Source organism: Doryrhamphus excisus, chromosome 1 (genome assembly GCF_030265055.1).
Source record: "Doryrhamphus excisus isolate RoL2022-K1 chromosome 1, RoL_Dexc_1.0, whole genome shotgun sequence".
Taxonomy (NCBI): Eukaryota; Metazoa; Chordata; class Actinopteri; order Syngnathiformes; family Syngnathidae; genus Doryrhamphus; species Doryrhamphus excisus.
The window spans coordinates 36,221,392-36,245,173 of record NC_080466.1 but is presented as its reverse complement, the minus strand read 5'-3'; the positions used below and the strand labels follow the sequence as shown (position 1 = coordinate 36,245,173).

Sequence of the window (23,782 nt, the reverse complement as noted above, 5' to 3'; positions counted from 1 at the left end):
TACACGAGTGCTCCCAGTATTTACTTGGCAAGGTCGGTTCTATGTGTCAAGTCCTGTATGTCCGATATGGTCTCTGCTGCTCACTTTCAGGGTGCAATCTTCTTACAGCTGAGAACATCTATATGTAGATCAATTTTTTTTTTTTAAATACATTATGGCATATAAAATTGCCATAAAACTGCCATAAATTATGGTATAAATAATGATGGCATAATGACAATGGAAATCAGTCCGATTCAGCAATGGTGATTTGATCGCTGCTTCCCATTCTAAAGTGATCTATCTATAGCAGAGGTCTCGCCCAAATTTGGCCCGCAGGACACTAGTTTGAGGCCCCCGCCTTGATATGAAAGTTTAATGTTAGTGCGACACCCGCGCAAGTTTGATATGGATGATGTATGGTATCATGTACCTAGAAAAAATTATTACGTTTGATTAATGTTAAAGGTTAAATAACTTAATAGTTATCCTCCCAGGCGGAGACCAGGGTTCAAATCCACCCTCGGCCATCTCTGTGTGGAGTTTGCATGTTCTCCCCGTGCATGCGTGGGTTTTCTCCGGGTACTCCGGTTTCCTCCCACATTCCAAAAACATGCTAGGTTAATTGGCGACTCCAACTTGTCCATAGGTATGAATGTGAGTGTGAATGGTTGTTTGTCTATATGTGCCATGTGATTGGCTGGCGACCAGTCCAGGGTGTACCCCGCCTCTCGCCCAAAGACAGCTGGGATAGGCTCCAGCACCCCCGCGACCCTCATGAGGAAAAGCGGTAGAAAATGAATGAATTAATGAGTTATCCTCCCTATCCGTGTGGAAGTGGTAAGTTTTTGGCTATTTAAGTTTAAAAGGAAATAACTTGAAGGCTACTGTTTAGGTTGCTAGCTCTCTAGTTTGTGAGTTAGCATGTGTCTCAAGACCCTGCAGTTGCGCAATATGTTGTAAATAAAAAGATTATAAATGTGACTATAGTCGTGTTTTGTCATGTCTACAGGGCTCTAATAATGCTTTGTTAATTTTAATCTGAAAAAAATAATTTGTCTACCCACCAACTATGTGGTTTCTTAAGTTTTTTATTATTTGCCATTTTATTATTATTATTATATTTATTTATTACTGATTGATTGATTTTCTTTATTCTTGATTTGTTTATTTATTTTTCATCTTATTTTGTGTAGAAAAATAAAAAGTAAGATATTTGAGAACAGTGGAATGTTTTATCAGAGCTTTTCTTTTAAATTTTTTTTGTTTTTAATAAATGCGTTTTTTTGTTTTTTGGAAAACCTGATGCGGCCCAGTCTCACCCAGACCCTAGCTCCAGTGGCCCCCAAGTAAATTGAGTTTGAGACCCCTGATCTATAGTATCTTAAGTTCCCATTAAGTGTTTCATTGTTGTATTGCTGTCAATTTAAGTGTTCATCCTTCCACTGGGTTGTTACTGTCGGGCATTTCAAGCTGAATCGGAAGTAGGTTGAGATCGAGACAGAGTGTGCTGTTCATGCTGTGGAAATCACCGTGTACCCAGCTGCAACTTCTGTGTTGAGCTTGAATCTGATTTGAAAAGAATCCAGCTATTGCCTCATATCTATCAAAGCTTGATTTATTTTAAATGTGTGCAATATCTGGCACTAAATTGCTATTCCTCCAGTAGCCACAAAGAAACTAATCACCACTTAACAGGCTCGTGCAGGAGTCCAAAGTGGGGACCGGGGCCTGTGCCAAAAAAAAAAAACAGCAGTAAAAATAAAGGATTATTATTATTAGTAGTAATAATAATAATAATAATAACAATAATAATAATAATAATAACACTTATTATTATTATTATTATTATTATATAATTATTATATTTATATTGTATATAATTATTAATATATATTATTCATAATAATACTAATACTACTACTACTAATAATAATAGTAATAATAATAATAATAAAAAAATATGTAATTTTAATAGTATGAGGAACAAAAAACTGAATAAATATGTAATTTTTGGACAGTTTGTTTTGTGGAAAAAGAAAAAATATGTCTAAATATTATGGGAATAAAGTCATGATTATAACAAATGTACAAAAAGAAAGTTTAAACAGTTGATTTTTTAAAATAAAAAAACATGTAAATTTCAGCGAATAAAGTTAAAATACTAGGAGAAAAAAGTTGCCTTCAAACCAAAAGAAATATGACATAAGAAAAAAATTGAATAACTTTTAAATTGTATGACTTGTCAGTATATTTATGAGTGTTTTGAAAAAAAAAAATCAAAAGTGACCCTTGCATCTTTTCATTTTTCCATTATGTTGATCCTGGTGGGAAAAGTTTAGACACCCCCAGGCTGGTTTATTATGCTATGCTAGTCACGGGTACTTGAAGGCATTTGATAATGTCAAACAATAGCCTGCCATTATCCATCCATCCGTTTTCTATGCAGTTTGTCCTCACTAGACTCGCGGGTATGCTGGAGCCTACACGGGGAGTGTCTGGCAGCTGTATTCGGGCGAGAGGCGAGGTACACCCTGGACTGGTGGCCAGCCAATCACAGGGCACATATAGACAAACAACCATTCACACTCACATTCATACCTATGGACAATTTGGAGTCGCTAATTAACCTAGCATGTTTTTGGAATGTGGGAGGAAACCGGAGTACCTGGAGGAAACCCGAGCATAGGGAGTTTAACCTCATCTAAAGGGCCCCACACTGTGTTTGCCTATAAAAGAGATTGCCTGTGAGTTACCTTGCTTTAAACTGTTGTACTCTGTACACTTAATGCTGAATTTATATATGTCCAGAATGTTGTTTACTAGGAAGTTTACAAGTTTTATCCTCAAAAGCCAGCATTTTTTTTATCAATGCAAAGAATAATGCCATGTTTGATTGTTTGAATCCCTTAACATTGGGAGTGATGCAAAACTTGTTTGTACTTGATTTTCCATAGGGAGACTAAGCTTACTGCTGAAAACACAGCAACCCTGCTTTGAGGCCGTGTCTGCATCAACGCCTTTTCCACAAGCAAATCAACTACGTCAGCAACACGGGTTGTCTCCCACGGGAGAAGAGGAGACAAAGTGATGATGAAGCTGGTGAAACGATGGGGCTGCAGATGCCCTTCCTTAACCACTGAAGATCAACAAGCTCAGACCAGGAGCTGATGACAAAGAGCCTTGTCCTGGAGAGGATCACACAAGTATTTCATCATGCAGTATGTTTCCTCCGTTGCATCATATAACCATTTCAGGTGCTGCACAAACGTGTGCTTGTTGCAATGCAAAGTCGACTAAAGAACACAGATGTTCCTCGTAATAAGCAATCATGATTACCGTCGGGAAAGAAAATGACACTTAAAGTGCCTTTAAACTGATAAACTTTCACAAGTAAACAAATTTAGGGAGCCACCATCATCTCATAATCAAAAGCAATTTAAATGACCTTGTGTACGAATGGTGCTCTTTAAAGTAACAAAAAAAATATATAGTATATAAATAAATAAATAAATAAAAAAAAAAAAAACAAATAAACTCGCCTTGCCTTAATGACATGCTGTGAAAATTTTACATTTTCAATGCCCATGGTGTTCCCCTCCCACTTCATTCATTCATTCATTCATTTTCTACCGCTTTTCCTCACGAGGGTCGCGGGGGTTGCTGGAGCCTATCCCAGCTGTCTTTGGGCGAGAGGCGGGGTCCCCTCCCACTTAAGCTTGACAAAGTTGACCAGAAACATGGCACACACGTCGTGGTGGCATAGCAAGCGAATGGCACAGACGCTGACGTGCCCAAGCAAACACCTAGCGACCCACCTAAGATGGTCTGTTACCAACTTTTGGGCCACAACCCACCAGTTGAGAATCACTGGTTAAATGCTTCTGCATCGTCACAACGACACAATCTTAATTCCACTGTGAAAAAATGAAATTGAAAGGCATTATCCATATCACATCTATGCTCGACTGTGGAAACATCTCCCCTCTTTTTACACTTTATCAATGAAACCAAAGACTGGAGAAGAAGAAGGAACTGTGGTTTCCTCAAGAAGCCTCCCATACATTATTCTCATTTCTGAATCATTGAGTGTTTGGAACGTGTTGTTCGCAGTAGTCAAGAGATATTTTGGGAGTGCGGCCAATCACAGTGGAGTGGGCGTGCTCGGAGGTGGGCCGTGGGTAGAATAAATTAAAACAGTAGGAAGCACAAACCAGGGTTCAATTCCACCCTCGGCCATCTCTGTGTGGAGTTTGCATGTTCTCCCCGTGCATGCGTGGGTTTTCTCCGGGAACTCCGGTTTCCTCCCACATTCCAAAAACATGCTAGGTTAATTGGCCACTCCAAATTGTCCATAGGTATGAATGTGAGTGTGAATGGTTGTTTGTCTATATGTGCCCTGTGATTGGCTGGCGACCAGTCCAGGGTGTACCCCGCCTCTCGCCCAAAGACAGCTGGGATAGGCTCCAGCACCCCCGCGACCCTCGTGAGGAAAAAGCGGTAGAAAATGAATACATGAATGAATCAGTAGGAAGCACAAATCCAAGGATATACCGATGGAATTGGTGCAGATTCTGAAAGATCTAGAACGTTTTCAGTGTGGGTTATTGTAGCTGCTCTGTAGGAGTCTATAACTTAATACAAAGAGTTGAAAAATTAGCATAATAGGTCCCCGTTAACCACCGCGATGAACTTCCTCCAAGCAAAGAACAGTATATATATATCTTCCAAAGACAGCTGGGATAGGCTCCAGCACCCCTGCGACCCTTGTGAGGAAAAAAGCGGTTCAAAATGAATGAATGAAACAATGCATGCAGGGAAGTTTGTAAGTTATTAAGAGTTCGTGCATGGCCTCCTTTGCCAGACCTTTTTACACAATTACCATTCAGCACCATTGCAAGGTTAAACAATCGAGCCAAACGACTATGTAAATGTCGTCTTGGAAAAAAAATATTATTCGCAGCTTTGTTTCTGGCACAGCTATAAGTGACTTTTACAGGGTTTAACAATAGCTACTTGATCTCACACGTGTACGAATGTGTCACCGGTGGGTATTTAACACTGTTTAACTCATTCACTACAATTTTTACTCTTGTAGAACAGGAAGTAAAGTTCAACCTGAAAAGATTTAAAGTCAATCAGAGACAAACACAGAACAAAAGCAGTGCCAAACACATTTTTTTAAGGTTTTTGTCTTGGAAACATTTGGAGGAAACACAAAAGACCTTCAAGGTATGACCTTCCCATAGTGTGACCAATTATATGAAGGCCTCATGAAAAATAGATTACGTGCCATCTCTGTGCTGACACGTGCGAAGGTTCACGCTATTGGGTGTGTGCTGAGAAAAAAAAAATGTGCGGGACCCGTAGGAGGTCAGGTTAAATATGACAAGATCAGGGCAATCTAATACAGAGCTGGGGATCATGGCCTTGACGGAGACAACTCTGCATACTAGCATTAAGACAAGAACAATAAATAAGGAGCTTCATCTCCTTACTGCTCTGTGATCAATTTAATTCTAATCAAGGGACTCCATATTGGAATGCACTGATTGCAATGTCATTCATGATTCATGATTCCCTACACAGCAATCTGTACTAAGAAGCATGTTTTATTAATGGACAGAAGCTAACTTTGGAACAATAGGCATTTAAGTGTTTTAACCTTTCAGCATAAATGTCAAATGAAATTGTAATAAGAAAAGGCTTTAGCTTCCTCCAGCAAGTTTTTTTTTTAGAATTAAGATACGTTTTAGCCAAAGAAACAAGTACACATATATATATATACTGTATTTTCCGGACTATAAGTCACACTTTTGTTCATAGGTTGGCTGTTCCTGCCACTTATACTCCAGAGCGACTTATAAATGTAAAAGTGTTTGGACACCTTTTCTGTTATGTTTATTTTTCATGTAGCTGAATAAACATTGTGTTAGCATATCTTACACCTATTCAGCCTGTTCTCTATTCTTTTATTGTTAGAACTTGCCTTCCAAGAGGATGTAATGTCTGTTTTGGTCAAGTAGTTTATAAAATAAATTACCGGCAAAAAATGAGACTTATACTCCAGTGCGATGTATGTATGTTTATTTCTACCTAATTATAAATTTTTGGCCTTGTGCGATTTATACTCCGGAGCGACTTATAATCCAGAAAATACGGTATATTGCGTAGGTTTTGACTGACAAACACACTTCTTTCAAAAATGTGTCATTACTGAGTGTAGTTTTGGGATGTTGTTGAACTGTCTTATGTAGCCAAGTCCTGCATTCAAAATGTGTGGTATTGCATTGTTTCTACTACTACAAATACACACACACACACATATGGAACACAATAGTTAAAAAAATAATACAAAACAATATAACTGAAGTTTAAAAAAGACCAAATTGAATATATTATGGGTAAGTCTCTCAAGCAGTTTCCAGGTGTAGACCTGATGTCATTTCGGCATGAGTCTTTTGATCGTCCTGGGTTTCTCTGATTTGCAGGATTCTATGTAAGACGTTGGTAGGTGACTTTGGTAATAAGTGACCAATCCATCACTTCCTAATCCAATTTTGTACAGGCAATTGGTTGGTTTTTTGCCACAGTTAGTATTTCTGTGTGATTATTGTGATAACTGATTGTTATGGTTAGTATGGTTACCATTATGTCACTATATGGTTACATCACCTTATACTTCTGTATGGGTGGAAAAAAAAATCATACCAGCAAGTAGGATTAAATAAGCTTTGCTTCTTATGACTCCTTTTGGACATGTGGAACTGGGAACTGATTATGGGATGTATTCAATTGCAACCTGATGCATGTTCAAATGAAATTAAACCATTACCATTACCAATTATCATAAGGTCTGGCCATCATCTGTAGGAACCTTCTGAGGCAGCTAATCATGAAAGTCTGTACTTTCTTAATAGTACTCTTGGTTGCCCTCCATGTTTCTGCACGATACAGAAGCAATGTCTTCATATTCAAGATACACAGCCTGATTTAAGAGTTTTGGGAAAGATCTCAGAGACTCAAATAAGCCAGGTCATCTGCAACCTAAAGATGTTACAAATTTCTCATGGGGTCCAATCACATTTTTCGTGCAAATTCCCCACATGAGAAACATTAACAGTGAGGGACATGAAGTCCTCATGGCGTGATGCGTCTAGTCGGAAACAAATGCAGTATAGTTCAGTTTGAAAAAACTTTTCCGTGCATAAAATATCCTATTTGGGACCACTTGACCTTCCAGTTTAAATTTGAAAATGAACCGTTTGTCTGAGCTAAACTAAATTCGGTTTCCTGAGTGAATGATTACAACGTTGATTTCAAAAGTGTTCAGGGCTCATTTGAGCAATTTAGTCCAGTCGGGATTTTAGCTCTGAAAATAAAAAAACCCAGCGTGCGTCAGAACATCTAGTTTGAACAAGGATTGTTATTACTTCCTTGCTTTTGACACTGGGTGGTGTACCGCTCTGAAAAGGAAGGAGCAATCACTAAAGTAGGTAAGAAGTCATTTTTGTTGATTTTTTTTTTTTTTTTTGCCATGTCCCCATCCCGTCCAAACAATCCCATCATCCACTGCTGATCTTCAACATTGACTTGTTTGGGCTTTTGTGCTTCCTGTCTGTGCTAGACTGTAATTGTATGTTTTTCCATTCTTCTCCTCTCCATTGTTTCCTTTTTGTTTTCTTTTCTTTCTATCGGTCCTGTACTGATCAGCAATCTCTGTGCACCATCTTTGGGGAAATCTGCTTAGCAGCCTAGAGCATGCGAGCTTTCCAATTAAATCAAAATGTATTTGCCTTTCAAAAGCTTCCCTTTCCTCACTCTTTTCCCCTTCGAAATAATTGATGCAGGTCTCTGGTCTTGTGATGAATGGCTTTAAAGCCTGGAGATGAATAGGAAGATGAATGATTTCACCTCTATGGGGGCCAGAGAGAGCTGGAACAAGGACTGCTGACATTGTGACAAATACACTGACCAGAGTAACCCAACTTGGCCTAATCAGCATGAGATTGGGGGGGCGGCAAGCGCTCATTGTGGCTAAACAGATATTCCACTTTCTGACAGAGCCACAATCCACAGTCTGTATACCCGATGGACAGCAACCTGACTCAATTTACTGTGGGTTAAAATGATAATACTGAAGGCATGCCCGGAGCTGAGAGGAAGCAGCGGGTTGCCAGCTTGCTGATGTAGGTTAGCATTGTGGTGGACAGTTATGTTAGGACTCTGGAGAAATGCCGAGGCCAAGAGAACAGATGCAAGGTAAGGTAAGATGGTGGCCACGAGAACGGATGCAACGTAAGGTAAGATGGTGGCCAAGAGAACGGATGCAAGGTAAGGTAAGATGGTGGCCAAGATAACAGATGCAAGGTAAGGAACGGATGCAAGGTAAGGTAAGATGGCGGCCAAGACAATGGATGCAAGGTAAAGTAAGATGGTGGCCACGAGAACAGATGCAAAGTAAGGTAAGATGGTGGCCAAAAGAACAGATGCAAGGTAAGGTAAGATGGTGGCCAAGAGAATGGATGCAAGGTAAGGTAAGATGACGTCTTGATTGACAACGAGTGTGGCAGTAATAGACTTGGGTGTGGCTAGAGAAATTGAACTCAGGTGTGATAAACCAAAGTTAAGTATTTTATTTTTTTCTCCCTTAATAAGTTTTATGTTAAAACTGAATTTTAAATTTCATTCATTCATTCATTTTCTACCGCTTTTTCCTCAAGAGGGTCGCGGAGGGGGTGCTGGAGCCTATCCCAGCTGTCTTCGGGCGAGAGACGGGGTACACCCTGGACTGGTGGCCAGCCAATCACAGGGCACATATAGACAAACAACCATTCACACTCACATTCATACCTATGGACAATTTGGAGTGGCCAATTAACCTAGCATGTTTTTGGAATGTGGGAGGAAACCGGAGAACCCGGAGAAAACCCATGCATGCACGGGGAGAACATGCAAACTCCACACAGAGATGGCAGAGGGTGGAATCGAACCCTGGTCTCCTAGCTTTGAGGTCTGCGCGCTAACCACTCGTCCGCCGTGCCGCCACATTTTAAATTTGTTTGTGTAAAAAAAAATAAAATTTGATGATCAGAAATGTTTAAGTGCGACAAACATGCAAAAACTAAATCAGGACGGGGCAAACATAATGGTTTTGATGGTAATTGAAAAAGCATCACAAATAAGTATGATCAATTCCTCAACTCTTGAATACCTTAAGATTTTTGGAAAAATTTTGGAAAAAAAATGCTTTAAATTTTGCCAAGACTCTGCAGAAATTGGATCCCTCCCAATTATACCACAAAGCTCTCGGAAAATTCATACTCCCGATAAAATCCATACCGATATCATCCATCTTGTAAATGCAAAATTGATGATGGATGTTTGGGTGCCAAAAAAAAAATGTTTTGTCAGAAGCTCGCACCTCAGCATGGGCGACCAGCCGGGGTTTTAATGACCACGCATGAGTTCACCTTTATTAAGTCTGTAGTGTATTACCGATTTTTAGCTTGACTTACTGTCACAGCCAATTAAAAGTTAAAGTAAAAAAAAAAGTATATAAGTATAAAAAAACCCTAATAGGATATACTTAGTGTACTAAGCAAAAAGCCTTCTACAATGTACAGTGTTGTGTCCAGGCTCTGAACTGAAATAACACATTTGTTGTGCCTGCGGCTGTGCTGGGTGCATTCATGGAGGGAACGCTTGTCAGCTTCCATGAAGCATTTGCATGACACTTGGATCATTTCTGACAAGGTGGTAGAACAGCGTGTCGCTTATTGAGAAACATCTTCAATATAAAAGATGCTCGGAGCTAGTGCCTTTTCCTTTTTCACCCAACTTTCAACACAGCAAAAGTGTCAAAGTGGGAAATTTCAAAGTCTTTATCAAATTAATAAATATGTTATTCTGCAGCACAATTTAAAGTAATCCAACAACAACTCTACTCTCTGGTATCAAATGAGTAGTTATCTGGATGGATTGGATTGTTTGGAGGCAGAGAAATGGTGAGTGTCCAATAACGCCATCCCTACTGTCAAACATGGAGGTGGAAACATTCTGTTTTGGCGGCGCTTCTCTCACCAAATCCCCCTGAGATGTATACAACCTGATTGCCAACAATACTTTCTCTAACACCTACTGAATCACCGTTTATATTGGCATCAAATATATATTTTTATTACATTACAAATCTTTATTTCACAACCAGTCCAGTGTGTACCCCGCCTCTCACCCAAGGACAGCTGGGATAGGCTCCAGCATATGATAAGCGACATAGAAAAAGAAGGGATGGATCCTTATTTCATGTTATTTATTCTGGAATATCATTCATTTTCTTTTACCCACTTTTATTCTGTGGCTTTTAACTCGGAGTGAGTCGTTTAGTTGTGTCTTTTAGTTCTTTCTTTTTATTTTAATTGGTTTTATTTTTTGATACTTTTATTGCTTTGCTTCTTGTTTTTAATATTTTAATATCTATTTTACTTCTTATTTGATTTTTCAGTTTTAGATGAAATTCAATTTGTACTTTTATTTATTGTATTTTATTTTTACTTTTTATTTTACTAGTCCCGCCCTCGGCCATCTCTGTGTGGAGTTTGCATGTTCTCCCCGTGCATGCGTGGGTTTTCTCCGGGTACTCCGGTTTCCTCCCACATTCCAAAAACATGCTAGGTTAATTGGCGACTCCAAATTGTCCATAGGTATGAATGTGAGTGTGAATGGTTGTTTGTCTATATGTGCCCTGTGATTGGCTGGCGACCAGTCCAGGGTGTACCCCGCCTCTCGCCCGAAGACAGCTGGGATAGGCTCCAGCACCCCCCGCGACCCTCGTGAGGAAAAAGCGGTAGAAAATGAATGAATGAATGAATGAATTTTACTAGTCTGTGCAGCACTTTGGAAACTCTGTTTATAAAATTCATTCATTCATTTTCTACCGTTTTTTTCCTGACGAAGGTCGCGGGGGTGCTGGAGCCTATCCCAGCTGTCTTAGCGAGAGAGGCGGGGTACACCCTGGAGTGGTCGCCAGCCAATCACAGGGCACATATAGACAAACAACCATTCACACTCACATTCATACCTATGGACAATTTGGAGTGGCCAATTAACCTAGCATGTTTTTGGAATGTGGGAGGAAACCGGAGAAAACCCACGCATGCACGGGGAGAACATGCAAACTCCACACAGAAATGGCCGAGGGTGGAATTGAACCCTGGGTGGAATTGAACCCACTTGACTACCGTGCAGCCCCTATTCTGGATTTTCGTTCGTTCATTTTCTACTGCTTTTCCTCACAAGGATCGCAGGGGTACTGGAGCCTATCCCAGCTGTCTTCGGGCGAGAGGCCGGGTACACCCTGGACTGGTGGCCAGCCAATCACAGGGTACATATAGACAAACAACCATTCACACTCACATTCATACCTATGGAAAATTTGGAGTGGCCAATTAACCTAGCATGTTTTTGGAATGTGGGAGGAAACCGGAGGAAACCCACGCAGAGATGGCCGAGGGTGGAATTGAATCCTGGTTTCCTAGCTGTGAGGTCTGTGCGCTAACCACTTGACCAACGCGCAGCCCCTATTCTGGATTTTTTATTTCTTTATTTTTACTGTACAGTATTCCCTTGTTTATCACGGTTAATTGGTTTCAGACCCAACCGTGATGAGTGAAGTAGAATTCCTCATTTATAAATTACAGTCCTCCCTTGCGATATTGCTATTTAATAATAATTATAATCATAATAATACATTTTATTTGTATAGTGCTTTTCAAAATACTCAGACACTTTACAGAAGAGTGAAGTTGAATAAAGCAAGTAAACAGAATAGAAGACACACCAAAATACAACATTGATTGGTTAATACACAGTTAAAACATGAGTAAAAGCGGGGCGGGGCACAGCAGTCAGATATAAAAAGTTTTTTTTTGTACATCACTTCCTTACTTTAATGCAAGTTTTAAAAAATGATGAATAAATGATTGCTGTTTCGTGGTTGACTGGGGATTATCAGTCAAAAATATTTAACTTTATTATTATTTATTTTGACCATTTGTTGCTTGTTGAAACAACATCCATTTCATATGCTTCTTTGTTCCAGACCGCCCTGGCATATGACCCGGGTTTAATTTGGAGCCCCTTCACTTGTGCATTCTGATCCATTTCATCAATTGTGTTCTTCATTTGCTCAATTATTTTTTTCTTTTGCTTTTTTTATCTCCTTTAAAAGTGACGCTCAAGGCAGATTTCTTGATTTCTTTACGCAGTGCTCCACTTTCCGCCCTCAGGTGTTTAACCTCCTCATGAATCTCAGATACGTTTTCAAAACTCTTCTTGAGACTGTAGTTCTGATTGTTGTAGAGTTCTATTTTTTATTTTTTTGCAGGCCTTTTAGATCATAGGTAGTCATGCCGCAGTATGTGCCGTGATTGGTCCTCCATTTGCACCACAAATAGATTCCTTAAGTAATTATATATCAAGAGCTCCACTTGGGTCAACGGCTGAGACTGCATAAATGGCCGTCTTCTCACATCTTGGATGCTCCAAGGCTTTTAATGGTTCTGTTGCTGGTAGCTTTTTTTTTTTTTTTTTTTACAGGGATGGCCTTTCCAGGCTATTAGGAATCCTGATTGTTTTTTTCCTCTGAATTGTTCCTAAGCAGCCCGAGTTGAATTTCGAGATGTCAGCACACTCCAGGTATTCTAGTCTTCTTATCAAAGTGCGGTCAGGGAGATCCCAAAATAGTTCAAAACTTTGGTAGCAAAAACAGAACTCTCACCATGAGCATCCTTTCCAGTCAACAGGAAGTTGAACATTCATTTTCTGATAAAAATATATTACGAGCACAGTTGGACTCATGCAGTCTATTAATAATACAACAAGACGGCATATTGTACGCTTTTTGATGTTGCATATGGTAACCGGACCACACATTAATTGAGGTCCTAATGTATACAAATTTTTCACTATATTGCTAAAATGACTACTAGGCTGAGCTTCGTTATGTTGCTTAATAACAAGGACTCTGGACAGAGCAGTGCAGTTATTAATATTTATTATTCACTACAGATTTTACATAATCTGTTACATATTTATTTATTCTTATTGTATAATCTCTATTATGTATTGCCTTGTTTGTCAGTTAATCAAGTAATCAATCTATCCATCTATTTATCTGTTAAGCGTGCCAGCATGGCTTTGCAATAACATACACTAACGAGCTTGGCCACCATCGCAGCGTATATTGTGTCTTCGAGGGTATTCACATTTTGAGGGCTCTAACAAAATTAATTTGCAGAGGAGGAAAGCAATTGGCTTTTGGGTCATTCTCCACTAATTGGCTAAATCTATTTATAAGCGACAATTGTTATGAAATACACTGTGGAAACAATTATTTGAAGGCAAGCTGATTTCTTTTTTTTTAAAGTTGATTCCCTGACAAAAGATAGGTTGACGCCATCTGTATTGTAACTGGGAGAGACTTCAATGTAAAAATGGTATTCATTTATATGTATTAGATTGAGTGAAATAAGTTGCATAATACATAATGCAAAACTTGACTTAGTATTCTGCTGTTGGAGAGACAACAGATGACTTCCTATGTGCCACCAAGTTGCTCTTGAGCAAGACACCAAGCACTCCTAGTTACTCAGGAGCTTGACATCTCTGTACAGTCCCATCACTCTGCCGCTCAATCCATCTATACAGTTCATGCCTGCAGTCAGAAAATCACGAATTTCCCCACAATTTCTCCCTGCAATACAAGTGTTTTTACCTGTGAGGTACTCTGGGTCTGGCACAGGGTCCAAAAGTTCCTCGCGACACTCCACCTCTGTTGGCACAGACGCCACCACCATGCCATCTGGGAGTTGCTGCTCAATGCTACGAGCAAAGTTCTTCTGCCTGGTAAAAGAGAAAAGAGGAGGTTCTTTTTAGAGAGGAAGTATCACAAGGCAGATTATGGGATTTAAGAAAAAAAAGGAAAAAGAGATCAAATTAAAATTCTAATTTGTAAAAATGTATGAATTGGGCGGCACGGCGGTCGAGTGGTTAGCGCGCAGACCTCACAGCTAGGAGAAAAGGGTTCAATTCCACCCTCGGCCATCTCTGTGTGGAGTTTGCATGTTCTCCCCGTGCATGCGTGGGTTTTCTCTGAGTACTCCGGTTTCCTCCCACATTCCAAAAACATGCTAGGTTAATTGGCCACTCCAAATTATCCATAGGTATGAATGTGAGTGTGAATGGTTGTTTGTCTATATGTGCCCTGTGATTGACTGGCCACCAGTCCAGGGTGTACCCCGCCTCTCGCTCGAAGGGTGTCATTTGGAACTGTTCCTTTTTTAGACTATTGTGCATAGTGAAGGGAAAGAATGAATAGAATGAGTCTAAGCATCGATCCCTGGGGAATACCACATGAGTTGCACCAGGTTAGGGTAGTATCAAAAATGATTACCATCAATTCATCTTTTATAAGGGCAAGAGTACTAGGGTACTGGGGGGTACTGGGGTTAATGGTATTTCACAGTATTGAACAGCCACCTGAAGTCAATCTGAACCATTGCCAACGTCCAATCAAAGCTAATCATAACAGTTAAATATGACCCAACAAAAATTTAAAAAAAAGGCAAAAACCAGGGGTACCAGAAGAAAACCACACAGACACCCAAGCCGATTCGAACCCAGAGCCTCCAGGCTGTGAAGCACACATGCTGCTACAGCCCCCCCTCATGCTGCTGCATAAACAGCTGAATCCATTAAATTAATTCTTGTGTTTTTCATGTAATATTTTTGGCACAGTATTAACAGGAAATCAGTACAGAGCGCCAATTATGCAAAAGCTTTTCATTTCTCGACAAGTATTAAATTTAGCACAGTCGTTTGTCATTATGTTCAAATATTTGCTGCAACATGACTCATCTTTTCTCTGAAGACAGATTGTTGCCAAGATGACTCTTGGTTGAACTCACTCGTTTGATCGCCTCCATCAGTCTTGCGATGCCAGTAAGGTTCATTCCGACAACAACTTGCAACAACAACGTGCAGGGACTTTATAAAATGTGATTCATTTTCAATATTTATTCATGATAGCTTAATTTTAAAAACTACTTATTTTATGTATTCTATTACCAACCCGGGTCCATTTTTGGAAGTTCCTCCTAGTTGCAAATCATTAAGAACTTTGACAAACGACCCTGTGGGCTCAATAAAATTGCGAAGACGATGAGAAAGCAACTCTGAAACTAAAACTTCGGTAGGGTGTATGGACGGAACAAGCAGAGTGGAATGTTCAATTTACTGAAGCTCAGAAGAGACGGCATTGTTCCTACTCAGCTCAGATGAATGGAAAAATGACTTGTACAGTAAATATAAAAATAACATTCATTAATTAATTTATTTTCTGCTGCTTTTCCTCACGAGGGTCGCGGGGGGTGCTGGAGCCTATCCCAGCTGTCTTCGGGCGAGAGGCGGGGTACACCCTGGACTGGTGGCCAGCCAATCACAGGGCATATATAGACAAACAACCATTCACACATTCACGGAAAGAATGTAACCTTTGTATACACCTCATTCCCAAAGAAAAATGCCAATCCGAATGAATATATAATCGGATTCACAGGGGTGGAATATTCCTTTCCCCAATCCGATTGAGGTATCTTGTACCCGCTCAATCGGACAGTCGTCAGACTGCGTTCTTCTTCGTGGTGTTTTTCTTCTTCTGTTGTTTATTGGCGGTTGGCAAGCAGCGTTCGTGTGCATTAGCGCCATCTGTGGAACAGAATCTAAACCCTTCTATACGCCATTCACAAGTCCACTTTTATTAAAAAAGAAAATACATAACTATATAAAACATGTGCCGAACTTAATTATAAAATATTAGCAAGATTGAACTTTATCTTTTCCTGTTCCCGGGGTGCGTTCTTTCAGCGAATGCTGAGATATGACAAAACACATAGCTCGAAACGTTCTTCGATTTAAAAAAAATGGAGGCGAGCAATCAGCACTGGACTGCTGCGGAAAGTTTGTTTTTGATTCAAACTAAATTCCAAGACTGGACGAACGAAAAACTGGCAATACGGAGTTATTCCAACAAGTGAAAGAAAAACTCGAGAAAGTCGGTATCACGTGATGTTGGTGTTTACGCTTTACTGGGCATGCCTCATTGACTATTCTGGTTGATTATAGTGGCGCATGTAGACACGCGATTGGAATATTCCTTTCCATGTATACCATTGCTTTTTTCGGAAAGGCCATTCGGAAAGAGAAAAACTCCTCATGTAAACGTGGCTATTGACAGAGGGCTATTATAATGTTAAAAAACATATTTAGAAGGTCCTAAACAGATTCATTTAGTCAAGTTGGAAGCAATTAACCAAAAAAAGCTAGTATCTGCATGTGCATTGCCACCTTTTAAGAGTCATATCATGATTAAAACATATTCACATCATCTTTTGATGATGAGTGACAGATGGAAACAGATGTTTAGCGCCACTCCAGAATGCAACAGAACAAGGGTATCGGCCTTTGAAGAGATGCCAGCAAACATCACTGAGAGGTTTCCTTGCTATGCTTCCATCTGTCCCCTTCTCAAACAATGTCTCTCAAGGGCTAACAGTCGACTCCAATAAGGACACAACGCTTTGTTACCACTGACCTTGGCGGGACATGTCGTTTATATCTTTTGCTGCATTTCTTTCTCTACTGCTCCCTGCTGCACTGGTCTTATTTTACTTAAAAAATTAAAAATGCATTCACTGTATGGATAAATAGATTGTTATTCTGTTAAACTAGCATTTTGTTTGGGAGACAACAGCACTTACGGTACGTATGTAAGGCATGGAAGGACTCAAATTTCACTGACTGACTCACCGGTCTTGTCTTGTCCTGAGATTTAACTTGGACTTTGCATTAGAAACTTGCAAAACACTCACTCGCATCCCAACATATAGTTTTCAGATTTGTACTGCTGTTATTTCAGGGTTATATAAATTTCTTGAATTGAAGCATGCAGTAGGTTTGCCTTCTGAAAGTATGTACCCAACTCTTTCATCACATTGCGTGCAAAGGAAGCATTTGGCACTCTTCAAAGACTTCTTTTCTCAAGCACTTTCAAATGAGATCAGAGCATTGCAGATTTACATTCTTGATGATATCAGCCCTCAATTGCTTTCTCTGCAACTCTTCTGGTGGTCCCTTGGAGGGTGGGTTGCCTGCAGGCAGACGTGGAAGCCGCTAAAAATCTTTATGGAGATATCCCATGACTTTGCTGACCTTCTGGCCTCTCCAAGAAATAATAGTGCTTATCAGAGTGAAGCACACTTAAATAAATAAAAAAAAAGAAAGAATACTGTATACTTGTGTGACGTGATTTCACCTATCACTTCCTGTTTCCACCCATTGACTTCAGGTGGTGCTGCAGCGGAGCGGAGCTGTGCCAAATTAGTAGTTAATGGTACTGTTGAGACTATTGTGCATAGTGAAGGGAAAGAGTGAATAGAATGAGTCCAAGCATCGATCCCTGGGGAACACCACATGAGTTGCACCAGGTTAGGGTAGTGGAAAACTGCACTTTTTTTTGAATGCCCACTGTCCACAATCCTTATGTGAGACATGAACACACATATTTCTCTTTTCTGTGTTCTAAAGATATTTAAAAAAAAACAGATAAAAATAGCTCGTTACTGCACATTATGGATCCTACAAAGACTGCCTTTGATCCTACAAAGACCATGATTAAAACACCTCTAAAAAACTCCAACATTTATGGTTTTATGTACATGCTGTGCCCCTGTAGTAACAGGTACATTCATGAGAACATATAATACTTTCAGTATTTTGCATGTTTTGACCATTTTTGAGCATTACAGGAACTTATGTCATCGGGGCATTGATATCCAATCCAATCCACTTTATTTATATAACACATTTTATAAACAGAGTTTCCAAAGTGCTGCACAGACTAGTGAAATAAAAAGTAAAAATAAAATACAATAAATAAAAAGGTACAATTTGAATTTAATCCAAAACTAAAAGATTAAATAAGAAATAAAATAGTAAAATAGATATTAAAATATTAAAAACAAGAAGCAAAGCAATACAAGTATAAAAAATAAAACCAATTAAAATAAATGAAAGAACTAAAAGACACAGGACCATACGACTCACTCCGAGTTAAAAGCCAGAGAATAAGAGTGGGTTTTAAGACGTGACTTAAAGCTTTCAATGTTGGTGCCCTTTTTTACTTGGGAGGGGAGAGAGTTCCATAGCAAAGGCTCGGTCTCCCCTGGTCTTAAGTCTCGTCTTGGGCACCAAAAGTTGGAGCTGGCCCTCGGACCTAAGTGACCACGCTGGAGAGTAAGATATCACATAGCAATACAGAAACGGATGCCTGCACCTAAGCTAAAGTTTCCAAACTCATAAAAAACCAGCAGCAGTGGTGTCGGGCATCTCTGTGTGGACTTTGCATGTTCTCCGTGGGTTCTGCGTGGTTTTTCTCCAGGTCAATTGGCGATATGATGACGGCATGCATTGGATTTAAACTGACTACCTTTGGGAACCAACTGCTCTTACCACCTAAGCTGTGTCGCTGTCATAGAAACAACAAAGTGATTCAGTAAGGGAAAGTCTCCGATGACTTTTGCACCATTTAAATTATTGCCCATTCATTTCCAATGGGAACATTTTCACAGAAAAGACTGAGGATATTTCTTAAAATCTGAATTGGTAACACACTTGTCCCCGCTGAGCTCAACATTTCTTTGAATTGGTTAAGTAATGGGGAAGTAGTTTTTTTTTTTTTAAATAGGCTGAATAAAAAGGAAATTGGGAAAAAGAAGAAGCAGCAGAAGAAAAATGGTGCATCATTTCAGCATTCCCACAATAATAATGTCGCAGTAGCTTGGTTATATGCATCTCCTCATTATATGTAAATGGAGCATTGTTGGTGCTTTTTAAGAACGCTTTATAGGCGGAATAAGTGCTTGATAATTGCAGTAATGACCACTCTGTTGTACCTTTACAACACACAAAAAGACATGTTTATGTCTCACATAGGGATTGTAGAAGATGGGCAAAATTGCCCCAAAAGTGCACTTTTCCTTTAAATGGGACCTATTATGCTTTTTTCCACTTTCCTGACCTAGAATATATTTTTAGAATGTAGTTTTTTTTTCCAACACTGGCTTCCTGTGACATCACAAGGAGCCGGTGTTCCTTATGTGTGCATGCGCCAGATTGTTTCACTCGCATCCCTTGCATAAACATTACCTTGTGTTGTGTATTCTCGTGTGTAGCTCTTTCTGGCCTCTTGCTCATTCGCATAAGTACGTATTTCTGTACGGCCTTGCCAGGAGTAGTTTTTGTTTGTTTGTTTTTGGATTTTTTGGGTTCAAACATTGGCTGTAAACACAACAGTCGCTTTAGTAGCTTACAAACAAATAGCAGAGTGTGGGACATTGTAATATTGTTTTGAAGTTGTGTGTTTGTAGTTCCACCAATAGAACATTCATAATAAATACATATATACAAATAATAATAATCATCATCATCATTAGCAGTGTACCTGAACGTGGCCTTGAGGATTTGTCCAGAAGTGCTTTCTTTGGTATGGTTGTTGTATCCATAGAAAAGGTCTCCAAACACCGTCTGGTTTGCCGGAACATCTACAGCCTCCCCGCAGTCGATCCCCTCTGTGCAGGACTCAGATAATGGCAGACAAGATCTCCCGTCTGGTCCCCGTTTGTAGTCCTCAATACATCTATAGGTTGAACAGACCAAACAGGTTTTTTTTTAAATTTGCAGGAAAAATGTGGAAAGGACAACATTACTCAATTAATACTATGAGGAAACAGATTTATTATTCAGATGGGTTCAAATAAAACATGATTTGTCTGATAAAAATATTGGAGTACAGCGCATGTGATAATTCAATAAAACCATCGGACCATACCTCATGTGCCAAAGAATATTGGATATGGAAACACAGAAAACAAAATGCAATATGTAGTTTAAAGCAGACATTTACTTTAATATACATAAATTATTTATGCAAGCCTAAGAGCAAAAATTATGCTGACTTGTAGCTGGCATATCTTTTCGGCTCTTGCAACCATGCATATTAGGGATGCTCTGATCAGGATTTTATGCTGCAGATACCAATCCTGATAATCCATGAGTAAAATCGGCCGACACATACAAACGCTCACTCATCACGTCATCCAGAGCCCGATGCAACCCTGCACACAACAGAAGTTCCCCCTCCACTAAAATTGCTCCATAGTTTGCATGTCACAGTTATGCTTCCAAATCCTTGCTAAGGTGGTACTCATCCCCAAATTTTGCCCAAACTACCAAGTAGGTGGGTTGGGACTTGGGCTTCATAGAAATTCTCTGACTTTATTCCTATTCCTAATTTTTTTACATTTTATTCTGATAACATAACATTTTGCATAAGGTACTTTGACAAAAAATCACATTTTATTATTTGTTTTATTTTGATTTAAATCCATGCATGGAGTAACCTTCTTTGAATTTCATTTTCCAATTTCAGTGAACCTAATGTGGGTTGCTCAAGGACAGATAAAGAGGCGGATGTGGCCCACGTTCCGTACTTTGTTACAGTCTGCAATATGTGGTTCTCCATCGTATGTATTCTGACTGGAGTTATGTGTTTTACACGCTTGTAAATGCAACTCTCATGCATGTGAATTACACCAATTTATCTTTTGTGGAGGCTTTATTCCAAATTGCGGTGGGAGTGATAAAATGTAGATGTAGATATTAAAGGGTTGATGTGCGTTCACACCTGGCTGTGAATATGTGACAAAGTTGTGTGGGTAGTGTCAGTTTGAAGCCTGATGATATCATCGCACTCATTTGCTTCCATTTTTTGGGCTATAGGAGAACAAATCTCTCAAAGGCTACATTCACCATGCAGGGTAGGATGCCTAATTCTGATGTTTTTGTTAAAATTCAACTCACACTACCAATAAAATGCAAGTTGTTAATAAGAATGCAACGTCACACACATTTCTGTGTTTTTACACAAGTAAAGATTACGTATAAGATCTGCATACAAACCAAGTCGTATGTGAGAATTGTACTGCTCACACTGAAACAAAATCAGTTCACAACACAACACATCGGAATTGACCTGCAGGGTGAACATAGCCAAAGGCTTTTTTTTTGCCTCTGTTTTTTTTTTTGTTGACTGTGGCTGCAACATAACCCCCAACTCATAAATTAAAAAAATAGTTTGTTACATAAACACTGGACACCTTTTCTGTTCATGTTTATTTTTTGTGTAGCTGAATAAGCATTGTGTTATTTTACATTTTACACCTATTCAGCCTGTTCTCTATTCTTTTATTGTTAGAACTTGCCTTCCAAGAGGACGTAATGTCTGTTTTGGGCAAGTAGTTTGGAAAATAAATTACCTACAAAAAAATAAAACATATATATATACATATATGTTTTCTGTATGTCATTGCTTCTTACAGGTTCATTTTTATTTTCATTCATTTAGCCATTTGTATGCTAAAAATGCTTAACTTAGGTAATATGTGCAATTTGATTATATATTTTTTATGATTTTCCGCTGTGGCGACTCCGTAATCGGGAAAACACAAAAAGAAACAAACTAAATCATATTCAACCACAAAACAGTGATCATTTATTAATTAATCTTTTTTTTTTTATAAAACGTGATCGAGTGACGGTACGATGTTTGAACTGCAAAAAAAAAAAAAAAAGTTGGCCAAATATAAGATAAAGACTACTTCTTAAAAAAAAAAAAAACGAAAAAAAAAAAAAAAAAAACTAGTGAAAGTAAATTTTACTTAAGAAATCCTGAATTGAGATTTGTATATCTATAAATAATCCGGACTGAAATCCTAGATTTAAGTTTTTTATATTAAAAATAAACAGGAGCTTTAAGCTGGAAATTCTTATTTTTTTAGAATTATTATTTTTTTAACCTTATTAGAACCAATAAAAAATTTGGAGCTGGGTTTGACTTTTTGGAGGCCATCAACATTCAATTTCAACAAATGGTCGCCCCAACCTAATAACTCATATTAGTGTATCTATGCAAAGCCGTGTGCTGAAAGTATTTGACAGACCTTGAAATAAGCATAAAATACTTAGCTGATAAGGAGTGAAATATTAAAATAAATGAAAATGGAATGACATATTAGTGCAAAATGAAGAAGCTTTATCCTGAAACTCGCTCACCTTGAAATAAACCAAAATTAATCATACAAGTAGGCCAAAAATGTTTCTCTACAAAATGTCATTTTGTCATTTGTCTGTATTGGTAATCAAAAATTGTTTACAGTATGTTATTACTGTTCTGTTTAATAATCTAAATGTTCTTAAATGAAGCATCCTGTTGATGTTGTGTAATCTTTAAACAAGATCTGATTTGTTGGGAAAAACAACTAATTTTCAGAACCATTCACACTCATATTCATACCTATGGAAAATTTGGAGCGGCCAATGAAATTAACATGTTTTTGGAATGTGGGAGGAAACCACAATTTTTTTACCTAGTGAAAAATAGCGATTATTTTGTTTTTTTCCTGTGCACTATTGCCCTCTACGTGAGTTGGTTATTAAAGCCTGCATTTCTGACAGTTCTGCTTCTGTCTCTGCATCCCGGGGTCAATCCTACATAGAAGGTTCGAGGAAGGTGTTAGAAAGAAAGAGATATGTATCAGATTTGTCAGGGCTTCATACAGAGAGCAGCTTCTTCATGAAAGACAAATGTGGCATTCTACTGCAAATCTCCGATGTGGAAACACTGAGGCATGGGCACGGGTCAGCTGGGGTGTAAGACGGAGAAACGTGACAACGGTTGTAAGGGCCCATGAGTGAAAGTAAAGTAGTAGAACCCCAGTCCATGAAAAAATATATATATAATTAGGGTTGGACGATATGGACCTTAGCACATATCCTGATATTTTCAGAATGTAGGCCTATGATGATATGACGATATAAGACGATCCAAAATTTAAATTCAGAAGAGTTTATTTCAAAAGTTTCAAACTTCAGTCATATAATGAAATAGACTTTTCTCAACTGTAAAGCACATGTATTTATTGGTCACATTCATACCTATGGACAGTTTGGAGTCACCAAATTGCATGTTTTTGGAATGGGGGAGGAAACCGGAATACCCACACATGCATGGGGAGAACACGCAAACTCCACACTAGATGGCTGGTGGTGGAATTGAACTTGGGTCTCCTAGCTGTGAGTCATGTGCGCTAACCACTCATCAATGTGCAGACCGCCATTACTTCATGTTATAGATACAAGTTGTTTCATACTTTATAGTTTTAAACTATACTTATTCATCATTTCATTGACAACAATAAAATTATTATTTTTTATTTGTACATCACTGTTCATAAATAAACATTACACTAACATTGCTGACACCCAGTGAGCTGTGTAGAATACTACATATCACACGGTCTTTGAATGCATCGTCCTATACCTTATACTGTATTGTATTTTACTAAATTTAGCAATGTTTAGCAAAAATACATCACATTTTCTTAAATATGCATTATTTTTTTACGAATAATACAACAAAACAGCGATGGTTTACTTATACTATACTTATATATTCTTGCAGCACTGCAATAAAGTGAAGACAATTTGAAGGACAAAGTGGCAAGGGATTACTGTCATGTGATGTAATAACGATCTGACACAGGCTTTTCTGGTTGCTAGATGCCAACAAAATATATATATGAAAGCCATCATAAAAAGCTGAAAGAGCAATATTGGCATAATGAAGATG

At 38.7% G+C, this 23,782-nt stretch overlaps 1 protein-coding gene across 5 annotated transcripts in view; it reads right to left on the bottom strand.

The window, feature by feature from the left end:
• astn1 (astrotactin 1) overlaps window positions 1-23,782 on the bottom strand; it is a 256,497-nt gene that overhangs the window by 119,592 nt on the left and 113,123 nt on the right. For all 5 annotated transcript variants that reach the window (XM_058065280.1, XM_058065284.1, XM_058065285.1 and 2 more), the window contains 2 exons: window positions 19,538-19,732; window positions 13,754-13,881 (listed from right to left, as the gene is read on the bottom strand). In XM_058065280.1, the coding sequence (XP_057921263.1) occupies window positions 13,754-13,881; window positions 19,538-19,732 (323 nt within the window). The remainder of the gene's footprint in view (window positions 1-13,753; window positions 13,882-19,537; window positions 19,733-23,782) is intronic.